Source organism: Cinclus cinclus, chromosome 1 (genome assembly GCF_963662255.1).
Source record: "Cinclus cinclus chromosome 1, bCinCin1.1, whole genome shotgun sequence".
NCBI classification, from domain to species: Eukaryota; Metazoa; Chordata; class Aves; order Passeriformes; family Cinclidae; genus Cinclus; species Cinclus cinclus.
In genome coordinates, this window is record NC_085046.1 from 117,943,839 (window position 1) to 117,965,564 (window position 21,726).

The 21,726-nt window shown below is 37.0% G+C and overlaps 1 protein-coding gene across 1 annotated transcript in view; it reads right to left on the bottom strand.

The window, feature by feature from the left end:
- The window catches only part of ARFGEF1 (ADP ribosylation factor guanine nucleotide exchange factor 1), an 84,477-nt gene that overhangs the window by 17,468 nt on the left and 45,283 nt on the right, over positions 1-21,726 (bottom strand). Inside the window, exons 10-22 of the mRNA XM_062502184.1 lie at positions 20,427-20,661; positions 16,341-16,440; positions 16,081-16,220; positions 15,868-15,976; positions 14,660-14,861; positions 13,629-13,740; positions 12,223-12,428; positions 12,039-12,123; positions 11,325-11,496; positions 9,990-10,141; positions 6,628-6,756; positions 3,405-3,563; positions 2,894-3,044 (exon numbers count right to left, since the gene is read on the bottom strand). Of these exons, the coding sequence (XP_062358168.1) occupies positions 2,894-3,044; positions 3,405-3,563; positions 6,628-6,756; positions 9,990-10,141; positions 11,325-11,496; positions 12,039-12,123; positions 12,223-12,428; positions 13,629-13,740; positions 14,660-14,861; positions 15,868-15,976; positions 16,081-16,220; positions 16,341-16,440; positions 20,427-20,661 (1,952 nt within the window). The remainder of the gene's footprint in view (positions 1-2,893; positions 3,045-3,404; positions 3,564-6,627; positions 6,757-9,989; positions 10,142-11,324; positions 11,497-12,038; positions 12,124-12,222; positions 12,429-13,628; positions 13,741-14,659; positions 14,862-15,867; positions 15,977-16,080; positions 16,221-16,340; positions 16,441-20,426; positions 20,662-21,726) is intronic.

Below are 21,726 nucleotides of genomic sequence, written 5' to 3' on the forward strand. Positions count from 1 at the left end.
CTCATATGAAGAAACTGCTAACTTTGCAGTGAGAAAAATCCTGATATTTTTAGCAATCTCCAAACTCCCATTGAACAGCCATCAAAAAGAAGAGCAGGAAGCCTGCAATCACTCTGGATAATTCCACAACCTGTATTCAGGGCTTTTTTTTTTTTTTCAGCAATACCGAAAAGAACAGAAAACTGAAAGAAGGCAAACAGTTTTGTTCTCAGAGGTTTGCTGAGAGAAAAACTTCTCATGTTTAAGCCTGCCTCAATCTCAATGTACTCCATCCACCTGGAGCTGGCTGTAGATGACTGCCCATAAAATCTATACAACCTGACCCACCTGAAGTAGTTTTCTAAGGGAATTATGGAACAACCTTTCTGTACATGCATATGTAACCTCCTACTAGTATCTCAGCAATTTCTAATACCACTGGGTTTTATCAAGACTTCTGTTGTAAGCACATAAGTTGCCAGTGTCATTTAGCTTGAATCTTGGTAGTGAGTCAGCTAAGACACATCAAATGAGCAGCAGAGAGTGAAGAGAATTTGAAGGGCTATTTCCAAGGAGTCAGAACCTTAACCAACGTTATCAGCTTATGTGAGAATTCCTTGTTATCACAGGATTTGTAATTGAATGCTTGAAAACCTAAACAGACAGCAGACTTGCACTCTAACAGTTGTGAAATCTTTTACAATGGCACACAGGAGTCAGCTATGTAACTCTGCTTTAAGAAAAAAGAGATTCCTCAGATTCCCACTGTCCAAAGAGGATTTCAGGTTGCCCAGGAAGTACACTTTCGCTATTACCTACTCACAGCAGCAGGTTTTGTCTTTCAACTTTGTGAACAGAAACTGACATAGAAGAAATGTGATTTCACAATTACAACTCCAAGTAAGGCAACATTCCTACCAAAGGAGCAATAGACTCATTCATTTACTTTTACAACCCCCATGACTTGTGGTGTTTTGAATTTCCAAGTACAACAACAAAAAAAAGGGCCACAGCAGGAAGGTTATATACAAGATGAAGACATTTGAACGCAGATGCCTAAAGAGCCACACCTGGATCCTTGCTGAGGAAGTAAATGAGGAAAGGAGCTTTTGGGTCTGGTTTTGTTGATCTTAGTTATTTCAAAAAACACATTAACTTCAGCAAGAAGAGTGAGTGCTGCTGCTTATCCACATCTGAAATTGCAAGCAAGTCTGAAAGATGGAGCGTCTGTGTCACCAGACTGAAATTTCACTCACTCTAAACAACTATTTTCCTGTAAAATATGTGTCTGTGTATATGGACATACACACTATGTGTTCTTCACAGGAATTTAGGTTTATAGAAAGCTTGCTTGAAACCCACAGTTCCAATGCATACTTTGGAGTAATCATAGAAACTTAAACTATCTGCAAAAAAGGATTTAGGGAAACAAGTGAAATAGCTAAAATAGTTGAGAAAATGTTCTAACAGCCCCTCAGTGCATGAAAACCTAGTTAAGCATTTTCCTATAAGATTGAAGCAACATTATTAAAAAAAAAAAAAGGAGGAAGAAAATGGTGAAGTTTCCATATGTGCACTGGAAAAAGTATTCCAGAAATTCAATTCAGAGAAAAACACTTTATGCATTTGGGCATAAACTATTTTCCCTAGAAATGTAGCTGACAGCAGCAAAAGGTCTTTATGAGCTGGACCTACACTAATGACTGCCAAGTATGATTTAGAGACACCTGAATACCGTTTACATTCTTGAGTTATGAGGACTTAGAACCTTTAAAGGCCAGCCACTGCAGCGTAGAGAAACTGCCAGCATTTAGAAGTAGCCAAGTTGCACAGGTCATCATGGAACACTAAACTGAAGGATGCATATTGGAAGGGCAGGAGAAGCTCAGTGTGTGAGATGCTGGCAGACTCACTGATTTCCAGGCCTAAGTTTTCCCTTCATCAATGCTTGGCAAGGTGAGGGAGTCCAGAGAGGCAGGCCAAAAGGGAGAAGAAGGTAAAGAAAATGAATGACTACAGAAGAAGAAAAACTGTCTGAGGAGAACACAAAAACCTGGATGATTAGGATTAGTTTTGGGTGCTAAGATCAAGGAAGACAGAAAATGATCACTGCTCAAAAAAAAAAAAATAAAATATATATACACAAGAAAAACTGAGGGAAGACAAAGCTTTTGTCTGGCTGTGGGTGAAATTCAAAAGGCAGGAGATATTGAGCATCACACTATAACTGAAACTTTCTCAATGTCAAAAAGACTTATATATATACACTTTGATGCTTCCAGAGTTTTCTAATATCCTACATCTGTGTATCTTTAACTGTGTTCCCATTTAAAACAAACAAATAAACAAAACCCCCAACCTTCTAAAGATAGTTTAAGTTAAGTCTTATACTCTTCTAGGAGGATAAGAAACATCGACTCATTTTTGGAGTATATTTTGGGGCTTATGCCTAAAAATGGCAGTACTAAAGCAACCAAAATAGGAAAGAAATGGAAATTCAGAATTTAAGCTAAATTAATCTCCCACTTGGTTTGAGTTCTGTGTATTTCTCACAAAGCACCCCAACAGATGCTTAACCTACACATACTGACTCGCTTGCTTGGTAAAATACTTGGCACAATCATCTTGCAGTATTATTAAATCTGGTCATACCATCTGCAATCCATTCTTAGCTGTAAAGCTATATTTTAATAGAAGTGAATAATATATATTATCTTCTTACATTTCTCACCCAAGCAATAATAACAGAGAGCAAATGAAACATTCAAGAAATTGGAATAAGTCTCAAAGCTTAAGTTTTACAAGGTCTTCTTTATCGCCTTTTGTCAGAACCTCACATAAAAACCAGAACAAATTTAAACAGTTCTCTGAACAAAACCAGTTAAATTGAACACTTCCACTCTAGAGTACTTACCCAGTCCCAGCCCCACAAATTCATCAGGTGCCTGATCTTTTGTTCCAGTAAAAGAACCTTCTCTGCCACGCACTGTCCCTGAGATGTAGCGAGGTTTTACTCCAGTTCCTATTAACTGTGCCAGTTCAAGCTGACTGATGCATTTCAGAATCTATTCCAGAGAATAAAAAAGTTGTTTAACAACAAAAAGCAGTTTGAAATAGTAAAAAGCAAGTAAAGACCGTTAAAAGAAAAAAAACAAAACAACAACTCTAAACATTTGAGGTATGAAAATCTGTTGTTCTATCTAAAATGAATATTAATTTGAATAGTACTAGATTAGTCTCTCACAATTTTATTTCTCACTTGGACATGTTTTGCTACTTTAACTGGCTGCATAATGTATGCAACGAGAGTATAGATAAGGTGGCACTTACCTAAACCCCACTGTGGTTATGCACAAACAAGCATACTACTGTGCTGAAAATCAGTGAACATGCTTTCTTACAGTTTATGCACGAATGGCTCTTACCTCATGCCAGGAATTTCCTAAATAGTTTCCATCTGTATGAGCCACTGTGATGAGAGTTTTAATGGTGTCAATATTCTTCTGCTTCATTTCAGTAATACCAGAACTCACTGTAAGCAATGTAAATCTTGCTAATGCTTGAACATAGGCATCTCTTTCAAGCTACAAATGGGAGGCAAAGAAACAAAAGTCTCATAAATATTTTTGCCATTTCTTGTTCTTAGTACAAGCTGTGTGATTTCATCAACTATACCATTTACCTTTCTCTTCCTAAAAGTGGATTTCCAAAGCATACTGAAAATATCACAAGTTCTTCACCAGTAAGAAGGTATCTGTGGGATGAAATCAGGTTCCTTCTATTCAGGAACATGAAGTGTAATTTCTGACAGCATAGAACACATAAGTTGTGTTGAGGTTTCTGGTTTGGTCTTTTTTAGAGAAAACGGGATGCAGTTTCAGAAGAAATGTTGCTACTTAGCTAAGTTTTCAACATTCTTATACTATAGTCAGACCTATTCTGAAAATGCTGCCTTAGCAGACTCACCAAAACTTCAGCATTTTTTTTGTCAACAAAACCTAAAAAACCTATCTAAAAGGCAAGTTATGCCAATTCCATGGAATTGCTCAAAGCCTATTTGATTTAATCTGCATCATTTGGAGCACCTCAGAAGCTTCTGAATCAAGTGTCATGGGTAAACAGCAAGTGACCATAATCCAGACAGATCTCTCAAAAGAAATTTCTACCCAGTTACCCAATTTTTATGTGTATGGTATCTATAAGCAACAAAGGGACTCCTCAGATCTCACATGAACCAATTACAGTGGTAAAAAGGGGATTACAGTTGAGCCCACAAGTGCATTTTATTCTCCTGTTATGTATAAACTGAAGGCTGCAAAGTGAAATGGCTGTACACCAGATAAACAAATGGCAATTATGAAACATATTCAACTGTTTGGATATTTAGGGCTATTTTTAAGTAAATAATCACTGATCACAGAAAACTACAAAATATAAATCTATATTAGAAAAAAAAAAAACAACAAAAAAACAAAACCAGGAGGAATGGGATTCCACAGAGAAAACACTAACACCACAACAGTGGGCTATGGTAGAAGGACAGATTTCCACCGAGCCACTGATCACAGTATAGCTGCCACATTCAAACCCAACCATTACTGCAGGGTATGCTGGCAAAGGCACAGAAAAATGAAGTCTCAAAGAAAGTGTACTAAGCAATGAAGCTTTACAGTATACAAACTGTGCATCTTCTGTAAAAACAAAACGTTTTCAGTCTTACTCATTCACACAGGTATTCCCCTCTCTCCTCTTTTTCCAAGTCAGCAAAGTAGAAGACAAACAACTAAACAATGTGTCCATCACCCAGAAATTTAAACCTGATGATATAAGCAGATTAAGTACATCCTTTTGATGCATATCTAGTCTCAGATGCTTAAAGACAGAAGTCAGACTGTGTGACAAGCCTAAGATTAAAAGCATAAATAATTAAAACCAGAATCTGTAACTGAGATTTTAGAGGTGAACATGCATAGCTTAAAACTATATTGTGTACTTTGGAAATTTTCTTAAAATTAAAGGCATCCAGGTCCCTCCATTATCTCACAAGGTGTGTAAACAAATGTTAACTCATAATAGGCACCTATCTTAATTTCTGTACATCTACACAATGAAAATTGGAAAGTTGCCAACACTGGTTAAATGATCCTTAAATCAGCTCAAGTAGAGATGTACCAGTCTCCTTTAAACCACCAGTGCTATCTGGTGACTGCAGTCAGACAATATCCCATCTCACCAAGACCTTGTGAACTGGAATAATCCTGTAATACTGAAATCACCAACAAATCAGTACCATTTTTAATTATATCAACAAAATAGAATTCCCATAGAAAATCAAGAAGTAATAATGCTTATATTGAAAATGCAAAAGCAATGCTTCCCATTTTTTGAAATTTAAAAACTTGTTTTTGGAACACCTCCAGTTCAATTGTGTCCCAAACCAATAGAAGGGTACAGCTGAATCATAGGGATCTTGAGCAAACATGTTCTTGCCCTCCCCATGCAAGGCTGACCACTGCAGGACTGGGAGCTAAACCCTGCAGAGCTGCTGGAACTTTTACAGTTCCACTTTTGCAGCTCAGAAACAAAAGTAACCAGAGTGTGTTTCACTGAACATCTGCAGGCTCCAGGGAAGGCTTTGCTAACCAAACTTTTAAGTCGGCTCAGCTCAGGGACAGATAGTTGTAGAAATTTGGTAGAAAAACAGAGGAAAGAAACCTCACATGATCTCAAATGGGCTTTTTAAAGCAGCTGTACCACAGGTCCCAATGTGCCTTTACCCATTAGTGGTAAAAAGTTATCTAACTTGCCAAACACAAGTGCAAGAGGAGAAGCAAGGAAAGCATTCCCTCTTGTATCATAGTTCAATATAATCTATTTAGTCTTACACAGTTGGTTTTTGGGTTGGTGCGTTTTCTCTTGTTAAGCATTTTCAACATACACATGAAATAACACAATGCCAAACATATGGATTTTACTTGCCCCTCTCTTCAGCTACATAATAGATTTGTTGCAGACCACTATTCCATTTAGTAACTAATACTCTACCAATAGAGTAATTGTACCTTCCCTACCAGTGGCTCCTAAATAGAAAAACAAGAGCCAAAAGAAACCCAAGTTTAATCACCATTGCCCTCTGGACTCAGTCTGGCATTCTTGGCATTGCACTTAATGCAAAATCCATTCATTCATTACATGAGGAATGTCATTTGCAAAGCTGTAACTGTTAAAAAAAGTAACCATTTATAGACATCTCAGATTAGAATAATCTCTCTGAAGTTGAAAACAATTATTTCAATACAGTTCACAGAGATACTGCTTTACAGGAGAGAAACTCATTTTATAAACACAACACATCTAAACAGCTTTTCAAAAATGCTAGAAATAAAATATTTTGACACAGAAGTAGTCAATTTCTAGGGAAACAAACATTCAGTGCAGAGACATGAAGGCACTTACCATTAAACATCAAGAAAAATAAAGGTCACTTCATTTACACTTCCAGTCAAGTATCAGATGAAATAGCAATGTCAGAAGTAGGCAGCTGCTAGGTATTACAGTGCACAGCTTCAGCAGCAAGGACCCTTAGAATTCCACTAACATTTTGCTAGTACATAAATCAAAGTATTGTCTCAATCTTACATTTTTTACCTGAATGTTGAAAATGCAAGCAATCCGGATTGCACATCGTATACCCTCCAAACAAAGAGAGGCAACTTCGGTGTCATCACAGTCCTGCAGACCCACACTGAATGCAGCCAGGAAAGGTGTCCATGCCAACTGGAATGCATGCAAAGTAAGTGTTATATTGGCAATTGTTGGTACTTGAAGGAAATGTTAGTTTCACCATCTTGCTCAAGAGTAAATTCCATTCTTAATTTACATAATCAACCTTGAAGCTGTCTTTTGACAAAAAGGAAACAGAATATACAGACATGAGAACACATAATAGTGCAAAGTGTGGTGACAAGAGACATTAGACACAGAAGGGGGCAGAAGTAATGTAGAGTGGAGCTCCCCTCAAAAGCATGTGTCCTCTCCCTCAGCAACAAACACACAGCCAGCTTCAGATAGTTGTAAAAACCAAATCCTAAAGCTACGCCAATTAGATGTCTGTTAAGAGATTTAGCGTTCCCAGGACGACTTTTATCTTTGCACACTGAAAAAATAAACAGTTATTGTAATAACCAACACATCATGTAACAGATTTATGATGGAAAGTACATACTTAAAGTAAGACCTGCTTGTCCTGATAACACCAGGAAAAAAAAAAAAAAGGAGGGTAGTGAAAATAAGGCAAACTTTATTAATCACATTAAAATTAAGGTAAACCAACAACAACAAAACATCCAGGACATGACTCTTGCCTTATTTCTCTACTACTAATTTTGCTGCCCTTATCTCTCCATATTTTTGTACCTAAGCTACTATTGATGTTTCCCATTCCTCTTGCCTTAGGTGGCACTCAGGATGCAATACATGCAACTAAAATAACTCCAAGAGTGTCTACACAGTCCTTTCCTTGTGGTCAAGGCTCCTTCTCCCAGAGGCAGAAAAAACAGTCAGAAGATGAAGAGGATCCTGCTGTAACTACACAGGGTTATGGAGAAGAAAAACCACAGAACCCAGAATAATTTTAAACATAGTTTTTACCTGAAGTTGCCCCAGATGAAATACAGAGTCAATGGGCACAGAAAGGAGCAATAGATTTCACACTTAATTTCGTAACAAAATGATGCACAGAGAGCTTTGGTTTCATTTCAGCCAGCAACTCCAAAAGCACTACCTTCAAAAAGCATTAATGCTTGCACATACCAAACTGTAACTGTGGAACAGTATTAAAGGCATTGGATGAATTCAGAGATTCAGTACTTAATTCCCTACTGTATCACCTTTAAAGGTCCCTTCCAACCCAAACTATTCTATGATTTTACATTCAGAAATGTATGCATTTTCCCACTGCCTTCCTAATTTTCATTACTATTGAAACCAAAACTAATCTTAAAAAAATATCACAAAACTGAAATAATTTCTTAAGAACTATCTAATGGTCTGTATACTGTGCTTTGTAGCTAGATGTATGCTGTTATTTGTAGACTGCTTTGTTATTACAGATGAAAATCAAGCCTTAAAACCAGACATTTGACTCTGAGCTGCTTAGATGGGTACATAAAGTGAATTTTTGCCGTTTTAAAAATTTAGCCAATGTACCTGTAAACACAGTTAGAACAATCAATTTTATGTGGACATCAATGGGTGATATACTCACAAATCTGTAAATTTTTACTAAAAATTTGAAGTCTAAATAAAAAAAGTGAAATTAAATACTCAATTCCACAGTTCTCACTTGTTTTTGAGAAGAGGGTCCTCTGTTCAATACATTACAGTACTGTCCTCAGTACTTTAATTAGTTCATTAACACCCTCATGTAACACCAAGTAACAACTTTAATTTTTTGCACCTTCACGAAACATATTCAGGGTGTTAATTTAACCAGGGTGCTTCATATTTTGCTCCTTTGAAAATGAACTGTGGAAATACACTTTTCTGATAGTAAAGGGTAGGAAGTATTAGGGCTGGTATCTTGAAGAAAATCACATTATGAATTTTACAGATGCCTGCATGTGAATTATTTAATTTCAGCCTTCAGGAAGTCAGCAGAGAGAAAGTGTAGTACATCTCTGCTATGTGACACTTTGAACAGCCTAAAAGTGAATTTTTAACAAGGTCTGTGCTTAGTGTTCCTCTGTAAAAATAAAATATTGTTAGTTTTCTTAATAAGGGGACAAAGAACTTTTAGTTTTTTCCTCATAGACAGCACCTTACAGTGAGATCCTCAGTGTGCCCAGGTGGCCAAGAAGGCCAATGGCATTCTGGCTTGTGCCAGTAAGTGTGGCCAGCAGGATCAGGCCAGTGCTCTGTACTCAGCACTGGTCAGGCCACACTTTGAATCCTGTGCTCAGTTCTGGGCTCTCACTGCAAGGAAGACACGGATGGAGGCGCTGGAGTGAGTCCAAAGGAGGACAATGGAGTTGGTTAAAGAGCTGGGAGTTGGCCTCTTCTCCCAAGTAACAAGGGAAAGAATGAGAGCAAGTGTCCTCAAGTTGCACCAGGAGAGGTTTAGACTGAATATTAGGAAAAAGTCCCTCACAGACACAATAGACCAAAGTTGGAACAAGCTGCCCAAGAAGTAGTGCAGGCACCAAGCCGGGAAGCAGGTCACGGTTTAGTGGTGGACTCAGCAGCACCGGCTTAACAGCAGGACTCAAAGCTTTTAAGAGTCTATTTTAACCTAAATGTTTCTGTGATTCTTGGTCCTGGAGCTCCACCTAACCTCACAACACATCCCTCCAGGGAACCATTTATTAATTCAGTGGTAGTGGTCTGAGACTTCACTTCCCAGGAGCAGTTCACAAAGGGGTCATGTGAGGAGCATGACTGGAACTAGGGCTCAAAGGAGAGCATGGGAAAACCATAACAAATTATCTCAATGGCAGATGACTGCTGTGAGTTAGGTATGCCAGAGACCACATCCAAGAGCACACTGAGGCATCGTACACTACTGAACATGACCTGTGAGTCTGAATCACTGCTGTGGAAAGGACATTTGGGATGCAGACAGCTTTGCCCTTAGACAATAGCAGAGAGGTGCTTAGAATAATAGTTCTATACAGGTCCACTTTCTCCCCTACACTGGACCAGAGTCCTAGCTTTATGAAGTATTAATTTGCAACAGACAACATTATATTAAAGTTTTTTCTGATAACTGCTCTACTGCCTTAAGATGCTTCTTCTATCAGCACAGAAACTTCTTAAATTCCAGGGTAAATAAAACTAGATTAGAAAGCTCAAATCCAAAGCTCAAACTCTTTCCTGTAGCAAGCTAAATAACTCACAAAATGAGCAAAACACAACAGATGCAAATGCTTATTATTTTCAATAAATTTTGTCAGTCAGCATTTTGTATTAAGAATCTGTGATATTCTACATAATGAACTAAACATGTATCTCACCTTAAACATGGGTCTCACATGCTCCAGGTGTGTTGCACTAGTAAAAGGGGCCTGAACGTGGCTCACTGCCTCCATAAGAGCTTTAGCTGTTTTAGCCATTTGTTCCATTTCCAAGTTATATAGAAGTCTTCTCTGCTTCTCACTAGCAACACCTGCAAACACATTTTTTCTCTCATTTGTGAGTCTTTAGCAATGGTGTCTTTAGGAATATAGTAATTTAACGTTTTTCATTAAGTACAATACTCAGATGCATTTTTGTATTATCTTTACTTTCTGAAATTATCACACCAGTCTTCTCATAGTTCTTTTACCATATGGATAAAAGGCAAACTTGGTTTGAAATATAAACTATTTTTAAACCTTTATAGAATTTTAAGATTTGAAAACCAGATTTCTTCTCCATCACCTCAACTGACAGCATAAATATCACACTCACCAAGCTAAATTCAAAGTGAAGAGGTATTTCACACAAATGCATCAGCAGAGAAAATAACAATAAAAATAACTGACACCCTTTTTCAGTGCAAGAACTACATTAAACCTTTTCATTTCCATAATAGAACCTCCATCCCATGAAAACAGTGAAATCCAAGCAGCATGTAATAATCATAATTTTAAAAATCACAATAAAACATTATGTTTGGTGAATGAATACTGAAAACAAGAGTATTTCTTTTTTTCCAGATGCAAATTTCCTGCAAGCAATCCATTCGTAAGGCTTCACCTAGGATTTAACTTATACAAATATGCTGGGGAACATTTAAGTCTCCCTTAATGTTCTCTGCAGAAAAGCTAGAATGAGTACCATCTCAACCTCCACACTGTGCAAAACACAAAAACTTTCTCTGACATCTGAGAGAAGAAAAGATTATTAATAAAGTGCACAAATTAGGGCCTTAAGAATCAAATATTGTAAAATGTTTGTAGACAGATTGGTTATTGCAGGAAATCCCAACAGTCACTTATGAAAAAGAAGACACACACACTGTGTGTGTTCTTCTCTGGACCTACTGGCACCTACATAACTTCATAAAGCCTTCAATTTCCCTGTGCTGCTGCTCAACAGCAAAACCTGCCTCCTCCTTCATGGTCAATGCACTGATTGCCAGGAATTCAGATGCAAAGGGAAGTGAAAATAAGCAGTTGCATCTAACTCAGATTTGAGGTCAGCATCATGTATTTATGTTAAAAAGAAAAGAATATGAAATTAGAAGCTAGGATCCACTGTGAGTTTAGTGGGTGGTGTTTGCTTCATTCAACTCTTGTTTTATAAAGGAGAACTTCATGCAACTGAAGAGCCAATCCTTGAAGAAAGCTAACAATGCCACTACTTACTTTGTTTACTGGATTTTGTAGGTATTGTTAATTCTTTTGTTTCTTTCATTGAAATCTTCTTTCCAGCTATTTCATTATAGATAGCAGACAAATATTCTTCAGGGAGATCTTTACTGTCATTGATACCTCTATTCATTTTAATATACTGTTCTTTAGTCATTTTATTCTTAACCTGAAATGCAGAAAGTAGTTATAAATATCAACAAATATCAACAAATGAGACAAGCTCATCAGTTACAATGCTCCCTATAAAACTACCCAGCCCACAAAAAGTTACCACTAAGGATAAACCTGCAGATTCAGAAGACATTTTGAAGCATTCAACACATACAAAACTACACTGTCAAACCTACAATACCCCACAAAGCCATGAGGACATTCCAACACTCGAACATCTGGTAGTATCCACAGATCAAATGTATGCCAAATTAGACGTACATTTATAAAAGAAAAAGGAAAATAAATGCTTTTTCTTGTAATACAGACCAAACCATCCATCATGCAGAAATCTACCTTACAGAAAGGCCTAATAAAATAACCTTCAAAACCTCAACACCCATGAAACATGATACTGTTACTTAAAAGATGCACGAACCTTACTTCTTACACACATAGTAGTGTTAAATAGGACATCAAGCTTTCACAATTACATTGTCGCAAACCTTGGAAGTTACATGCCTATGAATTACACAGATATTTATTCCAGCAACATACCTGTGGACTGTGAAGATCTGTTGTCAACATGATAATTGAGTAAGCTAAAACATATGCAGTATCTGCACTAGCAAAAAGAGTTTGCCTGAAGGCAAAAAGGAGAGAAAGAATAGCAAATTTAATTTATTAGGATTTTTTACTAATTGCTTAGCTTTCCAAAGTTCTAAAGAAGAAGGTATCTTACCCTTGGTTACACTCTAAGTATCTAGCAGCAAATTTCTCCATTAAGCGATCAATCTTTTGAGCTTCTCCTGGTAGACGAAATCCTTCTAGAAACATGCGCAGAGCTGAAACGAAATCCTTTCCCGAGAAGTCATGTTGGTCTACATATGCATACATGACTTCTTTGTTAAATTTATCATTGTCTCCCAGGAACTCCCCAACCTGAGTCTAAAATAAGAACAGAAAAGACAAACTAGTTTGTTTATATTTGAAAAATAAATATAAATAACAACAATAGAGTCAAATGTTTTACAGAAAGAGAGGCATGTTTTGCAGGTAACTGAGCTATAGTCCTGCTTCTCCTCTACTGTCTAAGGCAAAGTATTTTGGCCATATATTCCATCATAGTGCTCTTATATACTCATAGGTATCTGCCTACATTCTTCATTCTCTTCTTAAACTCACATGCCATTTTTTTCTTTATATGAATTCCACAAGTGTACAAAACAAAGAATATTACTAATGATTTTTCTCTGCTATAATGATTTTTATAGTTAAGAAACTTCTTATAGGAATGAAAAGCTTACTAAACTCAACTTTATCCCTTAGAGTACTGATTTCAAACAGATGCATGCAAAGGATGCTCAAATAAAAATATCTGGTACTCAAATACATATGAGGTGATCACTGTCAACACACCACAGTACAGTGAAAAAGAGCATGCATTCAGATCAAGATACCTGTTTATGTAAACTGAGGTTAAAAAAATGTTTTGATGTCTGATTCTAAGCATTTATACTGAAATTTGTGACTTCAGCCACAAACACGGGCAAACATGGGCACCAATGGGTGTGGCTTTTATGCACAATGGTAAGAATTGCTGCTTCAGAAAGCTAGGCTTTTCATGACAATATTAACATGAGATATTCCCACCCAGATGTTGCAGGACCCTTCCAAGTCCAGCAACAGCTGCTAGCTGCAAATAAAGTCAAAGAACTAATCCTGATTAACTAAATTTCCTCTGGGGCAGAAAAATGTGCTTTTTACACTGTTGCACCACATTATTATTTTCACGATCTCTGAAGGATAGGTATTTTTGGCAGTTCCTTACTAAAGTATATAGGATTTACTAAGTTGCTTCAAGCTATACTAGCAACCAAGTACAAGTTTTGAGTCAGTTAAAGTAGGTCAGTCTCTTGCCTTACACCTTGCTGAACTGCAGGATGCATATAGCACAGGGTACAGCTCTATTGCAACCTCCAACTCAAATTCCTTGAACTTACAAATTTTAGAAGAGAGAGAGAGAGAGGTTTCCTTTTCTTCATTCCACATTAATGTGTTACACACCCTAAACACTATCAACTGATTTGCAGTTAGTATAAACCCATCAGCACGAGCACAGACAGCCATCAGGAAAAGTTTCCTTACTGAATCTAATCTTTCCTCTTGATGCAAGAATTGAGCAATATCTTCAGGGGTAGTACCAAGCATTCCTTGTTCTTGCAGGTACTGAATCCCCCTCTTTGGTTTCTTGTTGAATCTGTACAATGAAGAGCAGGATGAAATGAGAGTTAACCCTTTTATCCATGCACAAAGCTGTACAAGCCCAAGCAAAAAAAATCAGAACTTTCAGATGAGACGCTAAAAAAATCTATTAAATATTTCTCCTTTATCAAACTTCACATTAGATAGGAATAAGCCATTCCCTTTTACTCTGGCACTCATGAAATAAGTATTCCACAAAGACAGCAAAATCTTGAACAATTATGCTGTTGATTTTTATTTTAATCTGTACGAAACAGTCAAGAAATCCATTAGTTACCTGTAAAAATGGAAACATACAAAACATAGGACCAGGAAAATAAAAGAAACTGAAGCCCTGAAGGACTAAGGCATATTTGTGCAGGGTCCCAGAACTATATTGAAATTATATAGGAAATTCTCATTTTTGCATAAAACTGACCTCACTGAGAAGATTAAGGTGACAAAGATGAAATCACACAGAAGACTGATGTCAGACTGTACAGAGAAATTACATTATCCTCCAGTGCTAAGTAAGACAAGTTAATTAATCATAAGGACTCATTAGCATAAGCATATAGGCATTTTCACCAGTAACATATACATTGAAACAGGTCATAATCAAATGATCAGAAGTTAAATGTTCTTTTTATCCATATATAAAAACCTCATTTTTAGACAAGCAGGTCTGGGAAAAAAAGAACAAACATTCAGAGTACTCATCTTCTAGCTGTGAGGAATTAGGTTAACACAAAACACTGTTGACAGGCTCCAAAGGGGACACCATTCAGCACTCTTTCACCAGAGGAAGTGCTGTTACATCCAGAGTTTTTTTCCTAACACAAGATGAGTATCTATGAGGAGAAGGAAGAAAAACCCAGGAATCTTCATAGCTCCAAAAGAATCCACCCTCCCATGGGTGATAAAAGGGCACTCACAAGTCAATTCCTTGTTCTATTATTTCCTTTTGCTGCTTTAGGACTTCAAACTGCTCTGGGTTGTCAGTGCCAGACATCTGTGTGCTGTAACTGCCAATTCCTGATGAAGCAGTAGAATCCAAAGAATTTAAGCTTCCATATCTGTTAATTGTCTCAGGGTGTTTGGTTTCAGTGCTGTCCTGTTCTGCGGGTTTTTCTTGGCCTAAAAGTTGGAAATGGTTATATATATCCAATATATACAGTGAAAACAAATAAAAATCACATGTCAAATCCTCAAATCAGGCTTCTAAAATGAAGGGTTATCTTCAATTTTGCATTTATTATATATATATATTTATATATATATTCATATTCTGTTTTGATTTTGGTCTGGAAAGTAAGTAATTAAAAAATCACAACATATCAAGGAGAATAGTTTCAGTTCATCACATACTGAAATTTAAGTATTAAATTAAAACTAAAATTTCAGGCACTTGGGGAAAAAAATCGCCAACACATCAGAAAACCAACTACAGCTTTTATATTTTATTTTCAAATCCAGTGTCACTTTTAACCTGGAACAACTATTCTAAGTTTTTGAAACACAGTGTCTAGAAGAATTTAGGTATGCCAAGGAGCTGGTGCTCTCAGTTCACAAGACAGCCATGCTAACCACTCCTAAATAGTTTACTAGTTCACCTACCAACTTTTAAGTGCTTAATCTGAAAATTCTGGCATAACGTTAGGTCAGATGAAAACAAGATTAAAACAAGTAATTATTTCGTTATTTCAAGGCCTACAACATTCAAACTTCTACAGCTATAAAACATATAACTATTCAGTAAATAAGTAATTTTTAAAATAATCACTAAGTAAGTAAGAAAATGCTCTCTATTCAGCTTGCTTTAGCAGTTAGTGAATCAATATATAATTATATAAAAATTAGGGGAGCTTCAAAGAAAGTTTTGAGGCACTTTTAAAATCAGAAATACAGAAAGTAACAGGATTTAGAGATTTTCAGTCCAGTAGCATTCTAGGAATTCATACATTTAGGAAAAGACAACTAAGTCAACTTATTTAAATGACACCAAACTTACCAATATTTCTACCAAAGGAAAAATAGTCTGGACATTAACAGCATCAAAATACTGGAAGAACACACTCAAGTCCTGCAGCACCTCATTACTAAAGCCAGAAAAAACATATCATAAACACATCATATGTCTTACCAAGGGTTGTCTGGGAATTGGGATTTACATATTGATCCTTACTCCATTCCACCATGCATTTCAAGATCGATACCAAGCACTCTAATCCTTTTTTCCTCAAACTTAATTCCTAGAAAAGATTGCATAAACAATTAATTAGTGGACTGGAGAGTTTAGTCTCAACTTATCATGCCAAGAAACATGAAACTTCATAAAGTTTGGTGCAATTTTTACCTGAACATTGGACATGCCAAGTTCTTGGCTACCCCTTCCTTGAGCAATCTTTGACAAGTCATTAACCAGCCTCTCAAATATATTTGCTGCATTTAAATCACAATCATAGTTCACATAGATGTCCACCACGCTCTGAGCATCTATAAATAAAGTGACATTGTCAACCTTGGAACAAAAACTAGGTAAATTTAATGAAAGGCAAGTAGAGTTTTCTTCCTTAAGATACAAACCAAAATCTAGAACACTTTAGTCCTTCATACCTGCACATATCCTTGTCAGTGTTTGTATAACCATCCACTTATGATCAAATGAGCTAGTAGAAGTTTCCAAGATATACAAGAAAATTTCTTTGAAGAAAACCTAAAAAATATTCCAGTAAGAGGGAGAAAAAAATATCTATTACAAAAACAGTCACTACCTTTGATGGTCAAAATTCTGACATAATTCTGAAAGCAGCACTTTAGAAGTACAGGAAACAATGAAAAGGCAAAAAAAAAAGGAGGAAAGGAAGAAATACAAGTTACGATTGATACATGCAAATTAGGACTTTGAATTATTTACTTATTTGCTTCAACAGTGCTGTCCAGGTTTATTTTCTGAGCATTCAAAAGCAGAAGAACTGGGAATAATGTCAAATCCTGAACGACAATTCAGCCTAACAGGAAGCCTAAGCTGCTGTTAAGAGTTCATTTGGAATTTTGAAAGAAGAGGTATTACCTCAAGACTAAAATACTTTATCTACAAGATGATGACATTATGGCACAAACGTAACAAACAGTTACTTATTCAAATTTGAAGTATTGTGCCCTCATTAGAAGGGAAACATTTTGAGACAAAAGAATCACTCTACAGTGTTAGATTATTACTGGAATATGGGTACTGGTCAGGCAGAGCATGCAGCAATTCCATTAAGTGGAAGGTGAGTCTTCACTAGAACACAGATAAGTTTGCCCCAAAATCATTTTAGTATAGTTGCTGCTGTTTGGAACAGAAACTATTGTATCCCCTCTCAATTAGCTCCTCACCATATCCATCAGTACCACAGGGCTAATTCAGCAAGCTTGCTTGACAGCTAAATTAAAGCTTCTTCTCACTTCTTCCCTGAGCAGTGGCAGCTGCTGTATGAGCACCTGAACTCAAAACTGAACTGCTACAGTGCATTACATCACTGTTCTGTACTTCGAGCTCAGCTCTTCACAGCCACTTGTGGCTTCCAAACCCACAACACATACTTTGACTTGAGGGCTGCTGAGAGTCTCAAGCCACTCCAAATCCATCACACAAATATCCAAATATGTAACTGCTCTTGTTTTTAATATTGACTGTTCTTTTATAGCACAGAATTTTTCAAGATATTTTTATGCTATTAGCCAGGCAGAGAAAAACATAAGGCCATTCCACTTTAAGTCATACATCTGGGGAAAAACAGCAACACTGACTTTTAGGCAACTTTGGTGGTAAGCTATTTCCTCAAGCAAAATGTGCTAACAGTAGTTACATTTTATTGATCGCCACATTTAAAGAAATAGAGACACACAGCACAATGCCAGCTGTCTTAATAAGCAAAGCATCCCTGTGAAACCTAAGGAGTTCAACACATAATTCAAAGACTTGTATGTGCTTAAACATGCTTAAGCATATTGGACTGATTTTAGCCACAATTTTAAGGAATCAGAGAAAGACAAAAATTTAATACATGTCATGCTCTGAGTAACCCTCAGTCACACATTTGGTGTTACCTGATTTTTTGCTGGAAGGCACTAATTCTATATATTCTCTGGAACCAGAAAAACTATTTCTTTTCTGGTAGAAAATTTTAAAAAGAACTCACTGATGAAACAGAGAAAAAGGTTTCAGGGACAAAAACTAAACCACAATCTAAGCTAGAAGAGAAGATAGCTGGAAGCTCTGCATACTATTAAGATATACTTCAGATCTCTATGCCTCAGAGACCCAGCTGACTTCTTGCTTCTGGTGTCACCTTTGGACAAGCATATCCTGGAATGAAAAACTTCTCAAAACTGTAGTTATAGTTTACATTTCAGCTATTTCAAAATGCTACTTATCACTATATAACTTACTGTAATGCACATCATAGAGTTGAGACTTTGTTCCTAATATACTGGAAAACTAAACCAGAAAACAGCTAATTATTTATTATGTTTGGTCAACTGAAACATTAGTTTTAAGGTAGCTTATTCACTGTTATGAAAGGGTACTAATGGTAAGTACAGTTAAAATGACACCCCAACTCCTCTGACAGACACCTGGGATTTGATTTGCTGCAAATATATTCATTCACCCGTTCAGAACTACAGTTACAGCTAAGGTACAACTCAAACTATTTTACTATTAGAGGGCAGTGTTAGCTAAATATGTAAGTCAACAGGCCACGGGAGGGTCATGTTGAACAGAATCTGAAACTATTCTTTTTGAAAATGCCAGAAAATTCTTACACAGATGAAAAATGCAGACTCAATCCCAAAATATATAGATTTTGCATAGTATAAATCAGAGCATATGGCTCTCCTTACAGCTCCAAGACAAACTATGAAGTTACCTACATGTCTACCCACATCTTCTGAATAATCTTTAGGATCAGTAGCTGCAAGAAGAATTCTTAGTTCATAATAAGGAAAAAAAAGGAAGTTTCTAGAGACTGCTGCATACCCCATACTTTGTAATAAACGTGTACTTCAGCAGCATCAAGTTTTTGGGTTTTCTATTCACAGGGAGGAAATGTAGCCCTCATATATGGTGATAGTCCTAAGTTAACATACTCTAGAACCTGCTACAATAGTGTAGGGCAACCTATATCCAGTTTACCTCGTACGTCTTCATTTTCTATTAGAAATTTGTGATAGGTTGTCAGTGATGGAAACCTATCGAATTTCTGTCACGGAAGCTGACTGCAATGCGTTCACCACCTACATGCTGACTTGTAAGCTCTTCGAACACAGAAGTCCAACACCTTCTGGGAGGCAGGCTGTGGGACTGAAACGGCTCCACCCAGCTTGTCTGATGTGCCAAACACTGCATATGCACTGCTGTCTGGTTGAGCATACAGTTGGCCTTGAAACTTTTCAAAATGCATCATATTTTCAAGTCACATCCAATCATTTCTATCCAATCTATGCTCAACCACATACTGGAAATCTTACTGTTTCTTCCCCAAAGAAGTATCAACATAACCTGGTAAGTGATCAGAACACAATCATTTTATGACATGCTACTGTCAAAATCAGATTCTTCCTCCAAAACTGCCGTAACACATCAACTTGTACAATGACATCCACAGATGAGGATATCCCTGAAATCAAGGTCCTTGTAACAGCAAGATTTATCAGTATTTCTAAGCATCTCTTCACATACTTGAGCCCCACATGGATGGGGCAATCTGTGGGCTTCAGTATTCACACCTGACTCCCCAAACAAAAAATTACTAAAATAAACAGCATTGACACACTGCACACAGAACTACTTTATTCACCACAGAATTAAGATATTTAACACATAGGACACCACAAGAGGGTATCCATGTGGTTGAAAGGGGCGAAGTTGTTCTGAGAAGCTCACGCTCAAAGAGCTGATCTCAAGCACAAATCCTCCGCATACAGAATTACAGAATATTCCGAGCTGGGTGGGATCTGCAAGGATCAGTCAACTCTTAAGTTAATGGCCCATATGGGGATACACCTTCCTTTTCCCTATGACTTAGAACTGACCCATTGAAAATTTAAAATGCCTGCCAGGATTCAGAGAATTTGTTGCAACGAATATGTACTTATCTCCACTTACAGCCCAAGGAGTTCAATTGTGCACACACCTTCAGAGGAAATGAGATCATCTTATTCAGGACATATAGCCACAGAGGCCCTGATGAGCAAAGGGAAGTGGCTACAGTAATGAATAGCTGTGACTTCCTAAGAGAAAGAAATCTGTTCCAGTGATCTCCAAGAGAATCCACAATGCTTTCTAAGACATTAGTTTTCATTCTAAAAATCTTCTGCAAAACCATATATTACACAGTCTTTTCCTGAGTACATTCATTTTCTTGATTTGTAATATGCAGTGCTGGGCTAAGCTTTCCTAATCACAATATTGAACTGAACACTGGTTCAGCTTAGCCACAAACCTACTCAATTCTGAGTTTCAGCAACACTGTGATACTACCATACCACGCCCAACAGAAAACTTCAAAACAAAGAAAATCTGGAAAGTCTTACACAAAAGCTGTGAGTCACAAAGGAAAACAAATTTATTTAAGCAAGACCAAGCTACACATATATAAACAAATGTTCACTTAACAACTCCCACACATTTAATTAGAAATTAATGTAACATACCTCAATCTGCATCTTTAGATGAGTCTTGAAGTTTGATAGGAGGGTAAGAAATATGGAAAGTGAAAGTTCAAAAACTTCTGGAACTGATGAGACTCCATTTTTTGACAGTGCAACACAGAGGTACTGCTTTATAGCATTAATGAACATCTCATTTGTCCTGAAGACTGGTCCTGCATTTTGCAGAATGGACAGAAGCAACTGCAATGAAAGAATCTTTGATCGCAGTTCATGAGATCTAGAACAAAACAATGCAGCACATCAGTCCAGTGTAAGCCATAAAAAATAAAACCATTCTCTTGAAAAGTCAATACAAACCACAATGATTTTACAAGTGGAATGTTAATGAGAGAAACTCAAATTTGACACAATCAGTTGCAGAAAGGGTCATAAAAAGACGCTGGGTCTTTTTTTGTTACATTGTTCATTTTTCAACCAAGAATGCAGGCAAGACCTTTTCCAGAAAAGGAAAAATTACTGATGAACCGTTCTCTCTTCTGCAGCACAGAACAGTAGCAACAAGAGGCAATGCTGCCCTTTTAGCCAGAGGATGGAAGGAGCATTCTTCCATGTTAAGAGAGCTTTGGAAGATCCCATCTAAAATCCAGCCCATCTTCCAAACTCTGACTAGTAAAAGGTGAAAATTCCTTCTCCTCTACTTCCACCAGCATGGAAAAAAAGTCTTAGGACTACAATCCTTCTTCTCAAATACAGCACTAATCAGTCACTGGGCCCAGCCCACTCTGAGAGCAGGTAAGACACAACACATTCCTATTTTAAGCACAGCAATCACCAAGTCAGACAACTGCAGTGTTGTCAAATGCTCCACAGTAAACATTCTTACAGACTCAAGTAAACTAGAATTCATGTCAGAAAAATGCTACTATTTCTGCTCTAAAAACCCCTAAACAACAAACACAACGAAGCAGCCAAAAATCTCTCAAACCACCCATGAAAAAAGCATAAAGGAAATCTGCACCTATTAAAATCCAATGCAATAAATAGCATGCCAGGTGAAACCATTCTCTCCTAAGACTCCTGATAGTCCTTCCCACTCCTGATCATTTCAAGAAAGGCTGTTTCTCTTCTGAAGAGCACGTATGGACACAATTGGCTCTCCCACCAGGACAGTTCCCAGCTTTCATTAAACAACCACCCTTGACAGACAACAGTTATGAAACATGGGGAGCAATGTCATGAAATTTTTCATCCAGTACAGCCCAGACACAGTAAGGAGTGCTTCAAGTCAATCTGTGACATACAGAGTAGCTGGATATTTGCTATATAGTGCAAATGTAAAAGA